The sequence below is a fragment of the Pangasianodon hypophthalmus genome, chromosome 9 (genome assembly GCF_027358585.1).
Source record: "Pangasianodon hypophthalmus isolate fPanHyp1 chromosome 9, fPanHyp1.pri, whole genome shotgun sequence".
NCBI classification, from domain to species: Eukaryota; Metazoa; Chordata; class Actinopteri; order Siluriformes; family Pangasiidae; genus Pangasianodon; species Pangasianodon hypophthalmus.
The window spans coordinates 28,407,836-28,427,142 of NC_069718.1; the positions used below are offsets into that span (position 1 = coordinate 28,407,836).

At 38.4% G+C, this 19,307-nt stretch overlaps 2 protein-coding genes and 1 long non-coding RNA gene across 3 annotated transcripts; 1 reads left to right on the plus strand and 2 right to left on the minus strand.

Moving 5' to 3' along the window:
• Window positions 1–1,367: 1,367 nt before the first annotated feature.
• Window positions 1,368–7,003, minus strand: LOC117598048 (NLR family CARD domain-containing protein 3-like). Its single transcript, XM_053237000.1, has 5 exons — window positions 6,641–7,003; window positions 6,064–6,180; window positions 4,090–4,144; window positions 3,718–3,922; window positions 1,368–3,430 (listed from the first exon to the last, which is right to left on the minus strand). The coding sequence occupies exons 1-5, from the start codon at window positions 6,691–6,693 to the stop codon at window positions 1,653–1,655; spliced, it is 2,208 nt and encodes a 735-aa protein (XP_053092975.1). The 5' UTR covers window positions 6,694–7,003; the 3' UTR covers window positions 1,368–1,652.
• Window positions 7,004–8,315: 1,312 nt separating this feature from the next.
• LOC128318885 (uncharacterized) lies at window positions 8,316–16,453 on the minus strand. Its single transcript, XM_053237008.1, has 6 exons — window positions 16,102–16,453; window positions 15,525–15,641; window positions 13,553–13,607; window positions 13,181–13,385; window positions 12,771–12,893; window positions 8,316–9,763 (listed from the first exon to the last, which is right to left on the minus strand). Exons 1-6 carry the CDS (start codon window positions 16,152–16,154, stop codon window positions 9,687–9,689), a joined length of 630 nt encoding a protein of 209 aa, XP_053092983.1. The 5' UTR covers window positions 16,155–16,453; the 3' UTR covers window positions 8,316–9,686.
• LOC117597969 (uncharacterized) lies at window positions 10,887–11,551 on the plus strand. The gene is made up of 3 exons (XR_004578710.2): window positions 10,887–11,113; window positions 11,210–11,367; window positions 11,459–11,551. It is a non-coding gene; the product is annotated as an uncharacterized LOC117597969 (long non-coding RNA).
• Window positions 16,454–19,307: the final 2,854 nt, after the last annotated feature.

Here is a 19,307-nt window from a genome sequence, read left to right on the forward strand (position 1 = left end):
CAGACGTGACTACATTAGGGAGAAAATGTGGGGGAAAAAAACAAGCATGGAGGAGCAGGACAGAGTGAAACTCCCCACAACACTATGTTACACAGAACAAAAGATGGGGAACTTGTACGTAAAGGGCACATGAAGGGAAATAGTGTTTTTATATTTACTTTTTACATTTTGTATTCATATTGTTTTGTTTTTCATGCTCTTATTTGTCATAGTTCTCTTCAATGTCACTTTCAAATAAAAGGAGAAAAGAAAACGTGCCTTTCACTGGTGTTTAGTTCAGAAATGTGTTTACATTTACATTTATTCATTTAGCAGACGCATTTATCCAAAGCATCTTACAAATGAGTAAATATAATTTATAGGAAGATGGAATATAAAGCGATATTTTTCTTTTATGATTATTATTTTTTTCTTCCAGTGGGGACAAGTCACGAGTTAGTTAATTGTTCATGGAAGAGGTGGGTATTTAGCTGTTAAGTTCTTAATTGCATGCAGTTATTTTGTACAGACAGCTCACACGAAATCAGGATTTATAGAACGATCATATCCAATTGTAGCGCGATGGAGGCATTGCCTCCTCTCACATGACTTTCCCCCATTCATTCTCAATTACCCCCACTCAACCCACGGCACGTTATGGGGTCTCTGTTATAAGTCAATGGGCTGAGGGGAGGCGTGCCTCCGCTGTAACTGTACCTGCGGGTGTCGCTGTTAGACAGTGTTACTTTATAAAAACGAGTGACTTTTATACTTTTAATGTCATTTTTAGTAATATTTGCGTCGTTTTATTTTTGCAATATCGATTATTTTCTCATCCAATTTTTTGAGGAGACACTGCCTCCCTTGCCTCCTCGGAGGAAACGCCCTTGATTTTATATATATATATACACACAGTACTGTGCAAAAGTCTTAGGTGCCTTTTTTTTTTTTTTAGTACAAACTTTGTTATAGATGTTTATTTTCTGACTTCTACATTATTGATTCAGCACAAAAACATTTTAGATTCCAAACATTAGTTTTCCAGCACAAAATGAAATGTTAAAGAAAAATGTTTGCATGTCAGTAAAGAAAGCAGCAGATTCCATAAGAGACACTTTTCAGATAAAAACATAATGAAGGCTGCTGGGTTTCGCTGCAGAAATAAGAAGCGAGTCGACAGTCAAAGTCTCCAGAAGAACTGTGGCTGCTTCTGCAAGATGCTCAGTAACACTTCCAGCTCATTTCCTTATAAAACTGCACACACTGCACCTCAGATACTGCTTTATTTTTAAAGTGAAGGATTGTCACACCAAATATCGACTTTGTTTCATTTATTATTGTTTAGTGCTCTTTATAGGATTTTTTTAATGTAAAAACATTTAGTTTCATTATTTTTGAAGGCATCTTTGCTCTACAGAATTTCGTTGCATGTGCCTAAGACCTTTGCACAGAACTGTATATATATAAATTTTCAAGATGTGAAATTATCCATATTGTGATATAAGATTTTGTCTGTATCGCTCAGTCCTCAGTACAGACATAAGGTGTTCGTTTAAATGTGTTAATTTAAAGACGATTAAAGTAACTATTAGCAAGCATTAATCCAAACAGTGCAGTTCAGTGTTACATTAAAATAACAAACCATGCAGTAATACATTTATAAATAAAAATACTCACTCTGCTTTTCTGGAGGCTTTGACCACTGGCAGCAGCCTCAGAAGACATTCTTCTGATGGGTCATATTTACTCAAATTAAACTCATCCAGCTCCTGTTCTGAGTTCAGTAACACAAACACCAGAGCTGACCACTGAGCAGGAGAGAGTCTCGTTCCACTGAGACGATTGTAACCTCCTCTGTTCAGGTAAGTTTGTACTTCCTGCACTAGAGAATGATCATTCAGTTCATTCAGACAGTGGAACAGATTGATGGATTTCTCTGGAGATGGATTCTCCCTGATCTTCTCCTTGATGTACTCGACTGTTTCCTGTTTGCGGTGAGAGCTGCTTCCTGTCTGTGGCATTAAGCCTCGTAAGAGAGTCTGATTGGACTCCAGTGAGACACCCAGAAGGAAGCGGAGGAACAGGTCCAGGTGTCCATTCTCACTCTGTAAGGCCTTGTCCACTGCACTCCTGAGGAAATCAGACATGTTCGACTTTCTGAAAAGATCAGACAGATCAGTGGTTTGTTGTTTTGTTACATTTCTGCTGATGAAGGACAGAAATGCATATAAAGCAGCCAGAAACTCCTGAACACTCAGATGTACAAAGCTGAACACCTTCCCCAGGTGAAGCCCAAACTCCTCTCTGAAGATTTGGGTACACACTCCTGAGTACACGGACACTTCTCTGACATCAATGCCACACTCACTCAGGTCTTCCTCATAGAAGATCAGGTTTCCTTTCTCCAGCTGTTGGAAAGCCAATTTTCCCAGTGCCAGGATACTCTCTCGGGTCTGCTGAGGATCTGGATCACATTTCTGATGGTACTTTTGGTCCTTGTGTTTGATCTGAAAGATCAGGAAGTGTGTGAACATTTCAGTCAGAGTCTTGGGGATCTCTCCACTCTCTGCTTCACCCAACATTCTCTGTAGAACAGTGGCTGAAATCCAGCAGAAGACTGGGATGTGGCACATGATGTAGAGGCTTCTTGAAGACTTCATGTGTGTGATGATTTTATTGGCCAGGCTCTGAGCACTGATCTTCTTCCTGAAGTACTCCTCTTTCTGAGGATCACTGAAGCCTCGTACCTCTGTTACCTGGTCTACACACTCAGGAGGGATCTGATTGGCTGCTCCTGGTCGAGAGGTTATCCAGAGGAGAGCAGAGGGAAGCAGATTCCCCTTGATGAGGTTTGTCAGCAGCACATCCACTGAGGCTGACTCTGTCACATCACACAATCTCTCATTCTTCTGGAAATTTAGAGGAAGTCGACACTCATCCAGACCATCAAAGATCAACACCACTTTGTAGGAGTCACAGTCTATCAATTGTAGTTTTCTCATTTCTGGGAAAAAGTGATGAAGAAGATTCATCAGAGTGAGATTTTGCTGCTTCATCAAATTCAGCTCTCTAAAGGGAAGTGGAAACATGAAGAAGACGTCCTGATTTGCTTTTCCTTCAGCCCAGTCCAGAATGAACTTCTGCACAGAGACTGTTTTTCCAATTCCAGCAACTCCTTTAGTCAGCACAGTTCTGATGGACTTGTCTTTAAAGAGGTCATTACATTTGATGGGTGTCTCCTGTGTTGCTGGTCTCCTGGACGCTGTCTCGATCTGTCTCACCTCATGTTCATTATTGACGTCTCCACTCCAACCCTCTGTGATGTAGAGCTCTGTGTAGATCTCATTCAGAAGTGCTGAGCTTCCATGCTGTGAGATTCCTTCATTAATTCTTTTACACTTCTTTCTCAGGTTGGATTTCAACTTTGAGTGATACACAGAGGCCACAGACTCTAATAAACAAAAGAAATAATGTTTTAATGCAAAATCCCTGAGCACAATTTAAAATGTAAAATTCTTTCAAATGCTGCTGTTCATTCCTGTTTCATGTACTAAATATTATTGAAGGAACAGGACCATTGTACAGAGTAACCACAAGCTGGACCACGAACAGAACAGAAAAGCACCAGATGTACATGATACTAAAATCAAACTTAAAACTAAAAGTGTAAATATCTAAAACAATTTCCTCTCTCTAAAGCGAACCTGATGGAATAAAGTCATGACTCAGAGCTCTTACTGGTGTGCAGTGTATTAGCGAGATATGTGTGGTTCATGTTCTTCAGGACGTGCAGTGTGATCTTCAGCGCTCCCTCTCTGACACTGTGCAGATCCTCCTCATCCTCCATCTCCCTCTCAGTGCATGCTGGGTAATCTGGACTCAGGAGCTTCCTAAACCTCTTCAGCTCATTCTTTATCAGAGTGATGACTTTGTGTTCCAGCTCCTGGTTAGAAACACACAGTAACAGATCTAAATATTATAATGTTACACAGTGAAAGATGCTTGTATTTTATGAAAAGAAAAAAAAATTGTGTCTATTACCACAGGTACAACTGTCTGATTACCCATAATTCTGCTGAAGATTGATTAAACAACACAAGTCACACACACCTTGAATATGGACTCCAACTGATTTCTGCTGCTGTTTGATTTCTTCTTTTGTGGTCTGTGAACAAACAAAACACATCATGTAATATGGACTATATGATGATAATAATGATGATAGAATAACAGGATAGTGGGGAAATGCATAATAACGAGCAGTTGAGTAGTAAGAATAATAATACACAGCATAAATGTAAGACACTGCAGAATAATAAGGAAATGATGATGATAAAGTGAAAAGCTTTCTCCAACTGACTAGATCATTTTTAATTTTTTTCTTTTTTGATTTTGTTCCACTCGACGCCTCAATGCTGGACAACGCTGGAGCTCATCTGTGGTTCTCTTTTACAGCTAAAACACTTTCACTAGCTGGTAACAACAGTGACTAGCATGGCTATTGGCTAGTTTATATACAGGATGGCTGAGTGAATTATTGTCTAATCATGTTACACAGAAACTCTGCTTGTTCCATCAGTGAGCTTCAGAGCTTCGTTTCTCCAGTGTGCCAGGTGGATGATATTAGGATTTTAGCATTTAGCTGTTGCTTACACAGCCAAAAGGAGCATCAAAGCCAAGTTATAGCACTAGAAATAAGTGACATTCTCATAGTGATTTATGAGGATGGTCAAGAGTGCTTTTATTGCACCATCGTTTATTTATAACGAGTTCTCAGTGATTTTTCAGGTAAACCTATTGCTATTAGCATTGGTAGCATAGCTATATAGTTATCTATCATTACAGTATCAAGGTGTTTAATCCAAAGCATTTACTTATTCCTTATCCATGATTAAAAATCTGTCTACTGGATTTGTTATGTAAAGCAGGCCACTGAAACAGTTCAAAGCTTACAGATTGTGTTTACAGACCCGTCCAGGAGCAACATCACTAATTCCCTGTCCAGCTTCATTGCTTCATCAGTAATAAAATACTCCATCTTGGAAAAGCACTGCTAGTGTTTATCCTGGTGTTACTGCATTTCTTCAGGGTTTTTTTTTCCCTGAAGCACTGTGTGTTTGCACAGTTTAGTGCAAATTAGCCTGATAATATCCCATCTATTCTTTTATACTTAAGAGTAAATAAAAAGAATAAATTAATAACCATACAGTCTATCCAATATATTTGAATCCATAGATATAATATATTTTAAGTATTTTACTTTTAAAAGTTACTTTTTCTATTCAATAATCCACACAATGTTAAATCATCATTCTTCAATCAGTAAAAACACAACTGTAAATCTGTAGAAGCAGGAAAATGGTTTAACGATATGTGCCGGTGAAAGTCTCAGATAGACAGACAACCTGAAAACATTTTTTTAATTTATTTAGTTAGTTTGGGGGGGGGGGGGGGTGTCCCTTATTTTTCCTCCCTGAAGGTGGCAACCCTTACAGGCTTTGCTGATATTTCTTTGATCTCCAAACAAGTTGAGATGTGGGTGGAGCGAAGGGACATTGGGGAGTGTCTATAAGATGACTGACACGAGGCCAAACACTTCCAGTCTGGAAGGCAGATTTCCAAACGGGTTTTATTTTTTCAGCCACATAATACACTTGTCCTGAGGCCATGACCACTGTTTTTTTTATGTACTGCAAATTTCTAGGTGATGTGTACATGGAAAAATCAATTACTGCACCTTTAACACTCTCCTCTTAACACAATACACTGATTTCAGGATTTCCTAACTGACACTAACATATTTAGAAACAAATATATTGAATGAATGAATAAAATATTTATATTGTCATTAATTTCCCAGGTGTAAATGTTCCTCTGTAGCACCACAGACCCTCCAACTCAGGGACTGCAGGCTGAACTGAACTCTTAAAGCAGTTTTCCTCACTGCCAGTCCGAGAGCTGCAGCACTGCACAGTTTAGTGTTTTACTGCTTCAACACCTGATAAAGCTCATGAAGGGCTTCATAATGAGACGAGTGAATTTGATCAGGTGGAACACTGCCGTAAAACACCTCACTATACTGACCTCACATCAGTAGAACTGTCTCTGTCTCTGAAGATATTTGGAGGATCCATTGACCGGTCACTCTTCATGGACACACAGCTGGGTTCTGGTGAGTCTGATCTCTTTCCCTCCATCACTCTAGAGTTACAACAGAAATATCAGCAATAATTAATACTCTGCTGTCTCAGCACTGTTAAACAATGTGTTCATCATTAAACACCAAGAATTCCATCTTTTTAATTCAGCTACATTCTGCACACTTATTCAAACAGGAGACTCACCTCATACCTCAGGAATTACTCTGATGTCAGGAGACCCAGTCACAGCTAACTGACTCAGCTGGGTCTTAAAGCCTGTAGAGTTCACTGACTCAAAGCTATGCTGCTCTTATGCTACACATTACACAGTCCTTTTTACTCTTCTCTCAGGGAATGATTTCTCTAAACTGTTCTTACATCAGATCAGTGATATATTCACTGCTATTAAACACCTTAAAGCAAAGTTTAGCTCCTCTGTTAACTAGTGAGTGTTTAGAGATACAGATCTGTTCCCATGAGACGGTGTGTATTTATTGCTGGTGAATGGAAAAGTAACTCACCTCTCGTCTTTCTTTAAGTCCTGTTTTCCAGACACACTCATGTTGGAGGTCATGTCTCCTTCTCCAGATTACAGCAGGACACACGTTTACTTCACTCCAACATCGGTGTGTTAAATCAAACCCTGTATCAGCACAGAGTTCACTTACAGGAAATAGTCACGGTATCAAGTCCTAAAACAACCTGTGTACATTAAACCTTCAGTACAAACCCACAAAACTCTTCTGCATCTAGTGTCACTTCAGTGTGTTTATATATTATAGCTTTACATTTAGATACTCACTGTGTTTTTACTCCTGAAATGGTTTATTTTCCCCTCGACACAAAATGGAGCTGCTGAGTTTTACTTTCACTGACACTGTCTAACTGGTTTAACTGGTTTATCTGGTTTATTCTGCAGAGGGGGAAGGGCAGTGACGCAGACAGGTAATAAACACTCACCTGCACACACACACACACACACACACACACTCTCTCAGGGACATTCTAAAATGTTTAACATGGTCTAATGTACTAAAACACCGACCAGGGAAAAGCATTTTTCTCTCACATTTCTCTTGTCATAAACACTATCTACTGCTCAGACAGCGGCACCGTAATCCAAGTGGAAGGTCAATATTTTTACTTTAAGTGTTCTCTCTCCCACAGAAACCCGTTATAAAGAAACACTTAACGTGGCTTAATGCATTAATACAGTGATATTGAAGGATTAAATTCAGTATACAGCTTATTGATGATGCATATTATATATAGGGAAATGTGTCTCACACTGAGATGGTCATAAACACAGGGGGAAAGTCTACTGTTTTTACATTAAGCTTTCTCTCACAACCGGAGGTGACAACCTGAACACAGATTTGATTTCTTTCATCATGATGATGTTTGAGAAACGTGAAACTGGAATTCCTATACACATATTTCATAGATTATTTTAGAGAAAAAAAAAATCTTTAAAAAATAAGGCTAAACAGCGATGAATGCTATCTTCAACCAGATCTCAGGGAAGTTGTCTATATAATGTGATCAAGAACTAAGACTGACAAGTAAAACTGATGTAGACAATGTGAAAAAAAAGTGGACCAGTGGAAATGTGATAATCTCCATCAGAGAAGATGGTGCTGATGGAGTGGGTATTTTCTCTAAAGATCAAGTAGAAATGATTATGTCCAGGGAAATGATTCCAGGAAGATTACTGAGAGCTGATTGTCAGTGTGGACACTCCACCTGATAGAGCTGGAAAGATGAGGATTTTTCACAAGTTGTATGATGTTTTAAATGTCGGCTTCAGTATCATTTTGTGTGGTGATTTCAATACAGCTACACATGAGAAAGCTACATTTCCAAACCCAAATGTAATGATTTCTAGAGAAGGGAAACTTCTACACAATGTATGTGATCCATGTGAACTTAAGGACACCTTTAGAGAAACATTTCCTCATGACTTTGGCTTTACACGGATTGACACTAAAACAAGAAGTAGAACAGATCAAATACATGTCTCTAATATGATAAAAGTATTATACTATAAACCAGAGTATTGAGATGAATCAGATCATTTAGCCGTTTCAGTGAGAATAAACTTAAACATAAACGAGCAGAGAGCTTACTCCAAACTCAATACAACATTCTTACACACAAACAAGCTGTTCATGAATTAACCAAAGAAGTCAAACAAAATAAACACTTAAAGGTTTTAATGAGATCAAGCACTGAAATGTGGGATATTTTCAAAAAAACAAATATAAAAGTATTTATAAGAAAATACGAACATGAACATAGGGGTTATTTTAAACATAAACATCTTACAATAACTGACAGTGAGCAGTGAATTACAAACATAAACACGAAAGATATTTCTGAAAACATTTGTGATGTGATGTGGTTAATAAGTGTAGGCAGGTTAGCAGTACAGTGTGGAGTTAAATGGAGCTGTTTTAGAAATTATAGATTTACAGAGATAAAGGCAATATATCCATTATTACATTAAATAATTATCATAAAGGGAAAAAGGGAGGAGAGGAGGCGGGAGCATTCACTAATATTTCTCTAATATTTCTTCCCCCTCTCTTGGCTAACTACTACAAGTGTAGACTTATAAACACTGCCATAAAATACTTCATAACAGAATAGTGATTGTGGGAAATTGCAGTTCCTGGGTTTGGCCACACGAGGCCTCAAACAGCGCTGTGTGTTGTTGTAGATGGATCTTGACTGCCATCGTGTGGCCAGGTTTAGGAAGTGCACGTTTCAAAGCGGCTCCGTTTCAAATACTACACACAGCACAAATACAGCAAGAGCACTGACACGGCTCTCCTTCAACTCCACCCAGAGGCCTTATATAACATGATGCTCTGATGGCTGATGATGATTTTAGTGGATTTGATTCCTGATCGTCTTTCTAAAACCTCATTCCTGATCCCAAAACGGTGACAGAGGCTGTAGGAATAACATGAACATATGGGCAAACTAGTAAGAATTTATATTTCTCTATATCGCTGTTTATAGTTTTGTTTGTGCGTTTGTATGTCTATTTTCCCTTCTGTCTGTTTTCATGCGATTTCTCTCTCTCTCTCTCTCTCTCTCTCTCACACACACACACACACACACACACACACACACACACAGAGGCAGCGTCACAAACGGGGGTGGGAGGGGTGTAGAGTAGAATAGAACGGTGGGCGGACGCTGGAGTTTGAGGGCGTGTTTGTGATTGGTTCTTCTGCCACAACGGTCTCAGCCAATCACAGAGCGGCTGTGTTGCTCTATCACGGAGAGAGTAGCGCTTGTTATTTCGGAGTTGTTCTTAAACCAGATCTGAGCAGCAAAATGAGTGGTCGCGGAGATTAAGACTGAAATCCATCATTGGAAAGCTGCTGAATTAGAAAACTAGGATTCAAATAAGCAAGACCTTCATATGATGTAAACTGATGTTTTTAGCTGCCATTTTCCCTCCCGACAATAAATGCGGAATGAAATGAAACAAGCTTTGCGTTGGCTTTATCTGGGGCAATAACAGGGAAGTAACGAACCGGGAGCTTTTATACAAACCTACAGCTTCTGCTGGACTTGGGGCCATCGACATAGGGCTTCAATTAAAGGATCCTTCTGTCCAAATATCACACAAGCTATAAAAAGAAGAGCAGATTGGATAGGGGACATAAGAACATGGCACGAAAAAGCAGGCAGAGCCAGACACTAACTCCTTCTTACAAATTAATATACGGCCATTTTAAACACAAATATAAACACTTACAAATAGACTGGGACAAATTAGCTAACAAATCCATATCTGAGGAAATAAACGAGGATGAATATGGGGAGGTTTTTAGGCAATGGATCAGAAATATGAAGAGCAAAGGCATGTGTGAAAATGGGCGTGACGTCATGGGGCTGGTCAGTGGGGTAGAGTCGCAGTTAGAGTCGCAGTTAGATGTGCGACTCATGATTGTGATGAGGATGAGACAATAGACCATTGGAGAATGTTACTGATGTTCTTACTAATAAAATGAAGGGACTATAACTTGTTTTGAATAAGTTTGTTGACCTTACTGAGTGTAACTAAGCAGTGACAACCTTTTAAACTTTGTTTTATTAAACTCAACAGATTCAATTAACCTCTATTTAAAATAATGAGGGTTTTGAAAAGTTGTGGGGGTCATGCACAGTTCTACCTGTAGGTGGAGTCGATTTGGAAGCTGAGGGGAAAAGCATATTGTTTGTCCTAGTTTTTAATTGCTTAATTGGTTAATTGGTCAGTTTACATTAATCAACCGTGTAACAGTCATATTAAATGAGTTAGCGTTACACAGTGACATTGGATGTGGTGGGATTATAATCAAATTGCTGGATTGTGTTGATGGAAATTAGCAGTTTAACATTTACTAGAATCCGTGTGTTCTCCGTTTATTCCATATGGGAGAAAAAACAGAAAAAAATGAAAATCTTAAAGCTCTGTTTTAACCAAGAAACTACTTTACCTCGCCAACATTAGCGAAGGTGACCGGCAGGGGGCGCAAAGACGCGGGGAAGACAAACACGTTCATGTGGAGCATTAAAAAAAAGATTTAAAATATTATAGGCATCTTTAGTAGGACATGATTATTTTTTTCTGTTCACATTTTAGTTTTGAGAAGGAAGAATGAGAAAATGTAAATGGAAGCGTGTTGTGAAGCTCGGGAGAGAGGTGACGGTCCTCTGTGCTTATACACGTCACTTCCTGCATGACCTTCACAACGCGCTTCCGTTTACATCAAGCGTGAACTCGACCCTCACGTGAACGCGCGTGAGACACTTGACCGGAAGCAATGTTTTATAGTTAAAGTTTAAAACATGAGTATTTTTCTTACACACACTTATCGTTTGGCTCCAGAAGACACTGATTCATCCACTGGGGTCGTATGGATTTTTCTAAAAATCTTCATTTATCTTCATCTGAAGAAAGAAAGTCATATACATCTGGGATGGCATGAGGCTGAGTAAATGATGAGAGAATTTTCATTTTTGGGTGGAGTTTTCCTTTAACACTAACTAAAAACCCAATAGAGCTTAAACTTTTCTTTTTCCTTTCATAGGTCATTGCAGAGTTTAATCGCTTCACAAGCAAAAGCCTCAAGCAAGATTTCTTCTCAACACTTGATCAACATACAGCTCGTTTTCTGGAAATTTTTGAATCAAAGAAGGGGCAGTTGGAAAGAGGCTTTCTGAGATCTTTGAGCAAATTAAGTCTATGGTAAGCTTGTCAGTGTTTCTTTCTTGCAAACTAAATTCTGTTACTGTTTTAGCTCAACTTTTAATTGATTCTATGTTATAATTTTTTTCAGAGCACTGACATCACTGCTAAGCACACAGCAGTTCTACGTGGCCTTCCTCTCATTCTGGAGAAGAAACCACTGACTTTTTTCAAACACGTTTGGCAAGTATCCTACATTTCATTCCAAATAATGCCCACACACATATAACCACATATAGGCATGCCTCATTCAACTCTGTACACTGAGCTCTCACAAACTCTGCTTTTGAAGTTTTCTTTTTCATTTCTTTTTGAACTCAGGCCCTTGTACATTTTGTTGTATGCAAGTTCCACCTTCACTGTACAGTTCACTGTTTTGAATATAAATTTAATATTTAATTTTAATTTAATTTAATTTTATTTTGATTCACAACCTTTATTTATCTCCATTAGTTGTACATAAAGAAGGTGATGGTCCTGGATCTTTAAATGACGTGAGGTTTGGATTTTTAATGTAACTAGGATTGTAATATTTCTGTTTTTTATTAGGACTGTGATTGGGACACACCCCACATTTCTGACCGTGATACCTGAAGACAGCCAGGATTCTCCACAAGCACTGCATCTGGAGGCTTCGCACAGAGCAATTATTCTAGAAGGAGCCATAGCGATGGATGATCCTGAAAATCTTCCACATGCCATGTGCCTGTTTTTGGGCTGATATATGCACTAAATTTGGAGAACCCTCCACAACTAAATGACATCTTTGATTTTATTCAAAGAGTGTTTCTTTCCCTTGGACATAAATCCCTGAAACCAAAACTACAGTCACTTAAAAACCTTCTGCTGATGGAAGTCAATGCTGTGTGAGATTGTGTTAAGCTTGTGGTTGCACAAAAGTCAGGATTCTTGGGTGTTGTGTTTGAAACAGTCACTCGTCAGTCATAATTAGTCGCAATGCACTTGTATTATATTGTAAAAGAAAGATTGTTTTTAGTTGCACTGCACATTTGAGTTGTGTAAAGAATTGTTAATGTTACACTGAAGAATAATGTTTGGCATTTAGGAATGGCAGTGTTTGGTACATTGTAGTGCCTGAAGACAACTGAAGAAAAATAATGTTTTGCAGGAGTTTAGTTGTTGCTTTTTGTCTTAATTTTTGTAGTTCAGCTTACTTGAAAATTTTAAGGCAGTCGGTTTCCTAATATTTTGGTAGTAATGTGAAATAATGATTTTGAGTCATCAGTACTTAATTATACTTGATAATTCAATTTGAGGCTTTGAGAAACCCAACCCTTTTTATTGCATATATGAATCTGTTACTGTAGTTTTACACTAAATTTATTTTACACTCAATTGCATCTGCTTATTTGCATATGAAATCAATAGAAATGTAGGCATACCCTCTGTGTAGATCTCATTCAGAAGTGCTGAGCTTCCATGCTGTGAGATTCCTTCATTAATTCTTTTACACTTCTTTCTCAGGTTGGATTTCAACTTTGAGTGATACACAGAGGCCACAGACTCTAATAAACAAAAGAAATAATGTTTTAATGCAAAATCCCTGAGCACAATTTAAAATGTAAAATTCTTTCAAATGCTGCTGTTCATTCCTGTTTCATGTACTAAATATTATTGAAGGAACAGGACCATTGTACAGAGTAACCACAAGCTGGACCACGAACAGAACAGAAAAGCACCAGATGTACATGATACTAAAATCAAACTTAAAACTAAAAGTGTAAATATCTAAAACAATTTCCTCTCTCTAAAGCGAACCTGATGGAATAAAGTCATGACTCAGAGCTCTTACTGGTGTGCAGTGTATTAGCGAGATCTGTGTGGTTCATGTTCTTCAGGACGTGCAGTGTGATCTTCAGCGCTCCCTCTCTGACACTGTGCAGATCCTCCTCATCCTCCATCTCCCTCTCAGTGCATGCTGGGTAATCTGGACTCAGGAGCTTCCTAAACCTCTTCAGCTCATTCTTTATCAGAGTGATGACTTTGTGTTCCAGCTCCTGGTTAGAAACACACAGTAACAGATCTAAATATTATAATGTTACACAGTGAAAGATGCTTGTATTTTATGAAAAGAAAAAAAAATTGTGTCTATTACCACAGGTACAACTGTCTGATTACCCATAATTCTGCTGAAGATTGATTAAACAACACAAGTCACACACACCTTGAATATGGACTCCAACTGATTTCTGCTGCTGTTTGATTTCTTCTTTTGTGGTCTGTGAACAAACAAAACACATCATGTAATATGGACTATATGATGATAATAATGATGATAGAATAACAGGATAGTGGGGAAATGCATAATAACGAGCAGTTGAGTAGTAAGAATAATAATACACAGCATAAATGTAAGACACTGCAGAATAATAAGGAAATGATGATGATAAAGTGAAAAGCTTTCTCCAACTGACTAGATCATTTTTAATTTTTTTCTTTTTTGATTTTGTTCCACTCGACGCCTCAATGCTGGACAACGCTGGAGCTCATCTGTGGTTCTCTTTTACAGCTAAAACACTTTCACTAGCTGGTAACAACAGTGACTAGCATGGCTATTGGCTAGTTTATATACAGGATGGCTGAGTGAATTATTGTCTAATCATGTTACACAGAAACTCTGCTTGTTCCATCAGTGAGCTTCAGAGCTTCGTTTCTCCAGTGTGCCAGGTGGATGATATTAGGATTTTAGCATTTAGCTGTTGCTTACACAGCCAAAAGGAGCATCAAAGCCAAGTTATAGCACTAGAAATAAGTGACATTCTCATAGTGATTTATGAGGATGGTCAAGAGTGCTTTTATTGCACCATCGTTTATTTATAACGAGTTCTCAGTGATTTTTCAGGTAAACCTATTGCTATTAGCATTGGTAGCATAGCTATATAGTTATCTATCATTACAGTATCAAGGTGTTTAATCCAAAGCATTTACTTATTCCTTATCCATGATTAAAAATCTGTCTACTGGATTTGTTATGTAAAGCAGGCCACTGAAACAGTTCAAAGCTTACAGATTGTGTTTACAGACCCGTCCAGGAGCAACATCACTAATTCCCTGTCCAGCTTCATTGCTTCATCAGTAATAAAATACTCCATCTTGGAAAAGCACTGCTAGTGTTTATCCTGGTGTTACTGCATTTCTTCAGGGTTTTTTTTTCCCTGAAGCACTGTGTGTTTGCACAGTTTAGTGCAAATTAGCCTGATAATATCCCATCTATTCTTTTATACTTAAGAGTAAATAAAAAGAATAAATTAATAACCATACAGTCTATCCAATATATTTGAATCCATAGATATAATATATTTTAAGTATTTTACTTTTAAAAGTTACTTTTTCTATTCAATAATCCACACAATGTTAAATCATCATTCTTCAATCAGTAAAAACACAACTGTAAATCTGTAGAAGCAGGAAAATGGTTTAACGATATGTGCCGGTGAAAGTCTCAGATAGACAGACAACCTGAAAACATTTTTTTAATTTATTTAGTTAGTTTGGGGGGGGGGGGGTGTCCCTTATTTTTCCTCCCTGAAGGTGGCAACCCTTACAGGCTTTGCTGATATTTCTTTGATCTCCAAACAAGTTGAGATGTGGGTGGAGCGAAGGGACATTGGGGAGTGTCTATAAGATGACTGACACGAGGCCAAACACTTCCAGTCTGGAAGGCAGATTTCCAAACGGGTTTTATTTTTTCAGCCACATAATACACTTGTCCTGAGGCCATGACCACTGTTTTTTTTATGTACTGCAAATTTCTAGGTGATGTGTACATGGAAAAATCAATTACTGCACCTTTAACACTCTCCTCTTAACACAATACACTGATTTCAGGATTTCCTAACTGACACTAACATATTTAGAAACAAATATATTGAATGAATGAATAAAATATTTATATTGTCATTAATTTCCCAGGTGTAAATGTTCCTCTGTAGCACCACAGACCCTCCAACTCAGGGACTGCAGGCTGAACTGAACTCTTAAAGCAGTTTTCCTCACTGCCAGTCCGAGAGCTGCAGCACTGCACAGTTTAGTGTTTTACTGCTTCAACACCTGATAAAGCTCATGAAGGGCTTCATAATGAGACGAGTGAATTTGATCAGGTGGAACACTGCCGTAAAACACCTCACTATACTGACCTCACATCAGTAGAACTGTCTCTGTCTCTGAAGATATTTGGAGGATCCATTGACCGGTCACTCTTCATGGACACACAGCTGGGTTCTGGTGAGTCTGATCTCTTTCCCTCCATCACTCTAGAGTTACAACAGAAATATCAGCAATAATTAATACTCTGCTGTCTCAGCACTGTTAAACAATGTGTTCATCATTAAACACCAAGAATTCCATCTTTTTAATTCAGCTACATTCTGCACACTTATTCAAACAGGAGACTCACCTCATACCTCAGGAATTACTCTGATGTCAGGAGACCCAGTCACAGCTAACTGACTCAGCTGGGTCTTAAAGCCTGTAGAGTTCACTGACTCAAAGCTATGCTGCTCTTATGCTACACATTACACAGTCCTTTTTACTCTTCTCTCAGGGAATGATTTCTCTAAACTGTTCTTACATCAGATCAGTGATATATTCACTGCTATTAAACACCTTAAAGCAAAGTTTAGCTCCTCTGTTAACTAGTGAGTGTTTAGAGATACAGATCTGTTCCCATGAGACGGTGTGTATTTATTGCTGGTGAATGGAAAAGTAACTCACCTCTCGTCTTTCTTTAAGTCCTGTTTTCCAGACACACTCATGTTGGAGGTCATGTCTCCTTCTCCAGATTACAGCAGGACACACGTTTACTTCACTCCAACATCGGTGTGTTAAATCAAACCCTGTATCAGCACAGAGTTCACTTACAGGAAATAGTCACGGTATCAAGTCCTAAAACAACCTGTGTACATTAAACCTTCAGTACAAACCCACAAAACTCTTCTGCATCTAGTGTCACTTCAGTGTGTTTATATATTATAGCTTTACATTTAGATACTCACTGTGTTTTTACTCCTGAAATGGTTTATTTTCCCCTCGACACAAAATGGAGCTGCTGAGTTTTACTTTCACTGACACTGTCTAACTGGTTTAACTGGTTTATCTGGTTTATTCTGCAGAGGGGGAAGGGCAGTGACGCAGACAGGTAATAAACACTCACCTGCACACACACACACACACACACACACACTCTCTCAGGGACATTCTAAAATGTTTAACATGGTCTAATGTACTAAAACACCGACCAGGGAAAAGCATTTTTCTCTCACATTTCTCTTGTCATAAACACTATCTACTGCTCAGACAGCGGCACCGTCATCCAAGTGGAAGGTCAATATTTTTACTTTAAGTGTTTTCTCTCCCACAGAAACCCGTTATAAAGAAACACTTAACGTGGCTTAATGCATTAATACAGTGATATTGAAGGATTAAATTCAGTATACAGCTTATTGATGATGCATATTATATATAGGGAAATGTGTCTCACACTGAGATGGTCATAAACACAGGGGGAAAGTCTACTGTTTTTACATTAAGCTTTCTCTCACAACCGGAGGTGACAACCTGAACACAGATTTGATTTCTTTCATCATGATGATGTTTGAGAAACGTGAAACTGGAATTCCTATACACATATTTCATAGATTATTTTAGAGAAAAAAAAAATCTTTAAAAAATAAGGCTAAACAGCGATGAATGCTATCTTCAACCAGATCTCAGGGAAGTTGTCTATATAATGTGATCAAGAACTAAGACTGACAAGTAAAACTGATGTAGACAATGTGAAAAAAAAGTGGACCAGTGGAAATGTGATAATCTCCATCAGAGAAGATGGTGCTGATGGAGTGGGTATTTTCTCTAAAGATCAAGTAGAAATGATTATGTCCAGGGAAATGATTCCAGGAAGATTACTGAGAGCTGATTGTCAGTGTGGACACTCCACCTGATAGAGCTGGAAAGATGAGGATTTTTCACAAGTTGTATGATGTTTTAAATGTCGGCTTCAGTATCATTTTGTGTGGTGATTTCAATACAGCTACACATGAGAAAGCTACATTTCCAAACCCAAATGTAATGATTTCTAGAGAAGGGAAACTTCTACACAATGTATGTGATCCATGTGAACTTAAGGACACCTTTAGAGAAACATTTCCTCATGACTTTGGCTTTACACGGATTGACACTAAAACAAGAAGTAGAACAGATCAAATACATGTCTCTAATATGATAAAAGTATTATACTATAAACCAGAGTATTGAGATGAATCAGATCATTTAGCCGTTTCAGTGAGAATAAACTTAAACATAAACGAGCAGAGAGCTTACTCCAAACTCAATACAACATTCTTACACACAAACAAGCTGTTCATGAATTAACCAAAGAAGTCAAACAAAATAAACACTTAAAGGTTTTAATGAGATCAAGCACTGAAATGTGGGATATTTTCAAAAAAACAAATATAAAAGTATTTATAAGAAAATACGAACATGAACATAGGGGTTATTTTAAACATAAACATCTTACAATAACTGACAGTGAGCAGTGAATTACAAACATAAACACGAAAGATATTTCTGAAAACATTTGTGATGTGATGTGGTTAATAAGTGTAGGCAGGTTAGCAGTACAGTGTGGAGTTAAATGGAGCTGTTTTAGAAATTATAGATTTACAGAGATAAAGGCAATATATCCATTATTACATTAAATAATTATCATAAAGGGAAAAAGGGAGGAGAGGAGGCGGGAGCATTCACTAATATTTCTCTAATATTTCTTCCCCCTCTCTTGGCTAACTACTACAAGTGTAGACTTATAAACACTGCCATAAAATACTTCATAACAGAATAGTGATTGTGGGAAATTGCAGTTCCTGGGTTTGGCCACACGAGGCCTCAAACAGCGCTGTGTGTTGTTGTAGATGGATCTTGACTGCCATCGTGTGGCCAGGTTTAGGAAGTGCACGTTTCAAAGCGGCTCCGTTTCAAATACTACACACAGCACAAATACAGCAAGAGCACTGACACGGCTCTCCTTCAACTCCACCCAGAGGCCTTATATAACATGATGCTCTGATGGCTGATGATGATTTTAGTGGATTTGATTCCTGATCGTCTTTCTAAAACCTCATTCCTGATCCCAAAACGGTGACAGAGGCTGTAGGAATAACATGAACATATGGGCAAACTAGTAAGAATTTATATTTCTCTATATCGCTGTTTATAGTTTTGTTTGTGCGTTTGTATGTCTATTTTCCCTTCTGTCTGTTTTCATGCGATTTCTCTCTCTCTCTCTCTCTCTCTCTCTCACACACACACACACACACACACACACACACACACACAGAGGCAGCGTCACAAACGGGGGTGGGAGGGGTGTAGAGTAGAATAGAACGGTGGGCGGACGCTGGAGTTTGAGGGCGTGTTTGTGATTGGTTCTTCTGCCACAACGGTCTCAGCCAATCACAGAGCGGCTGTGTTGCTCTATCACGGAGAGAGTAGCGCTTGTTATTTCGGAGTTGTTCTTAAACCAGATCTGAGCAGCAAAATGAGTGGTCGCGGAGATTAAGACTGAAATCCATCATTGGAAAGCTGCTGAATTAGAAAACTAGGATTCAAATAAGCAAGACCTTCATATGATGTAAACTGATGTTTTTAGCTGCCATTTTCCCTCCCGACAATAAATGCGGAATGAAATGAAACAAGCTTTGCGTTGGCTTTATCTGGGGCAATAACAGGGAAGTAACGAACCGGGAGCTTTTATACAAACCTACAGCTTCTGCTGGACTTGGGGCCATCGACATAGGGCTTCAATTAAAGGATCCTTCTGTCCAAATATCACACAAGCTATAAAAAGAAGAGCAGATTGGATAGGGGACATAAGAACATGGCACGAAAAAGCAGGCAGAGCCAGACACTAACTCCTTCTT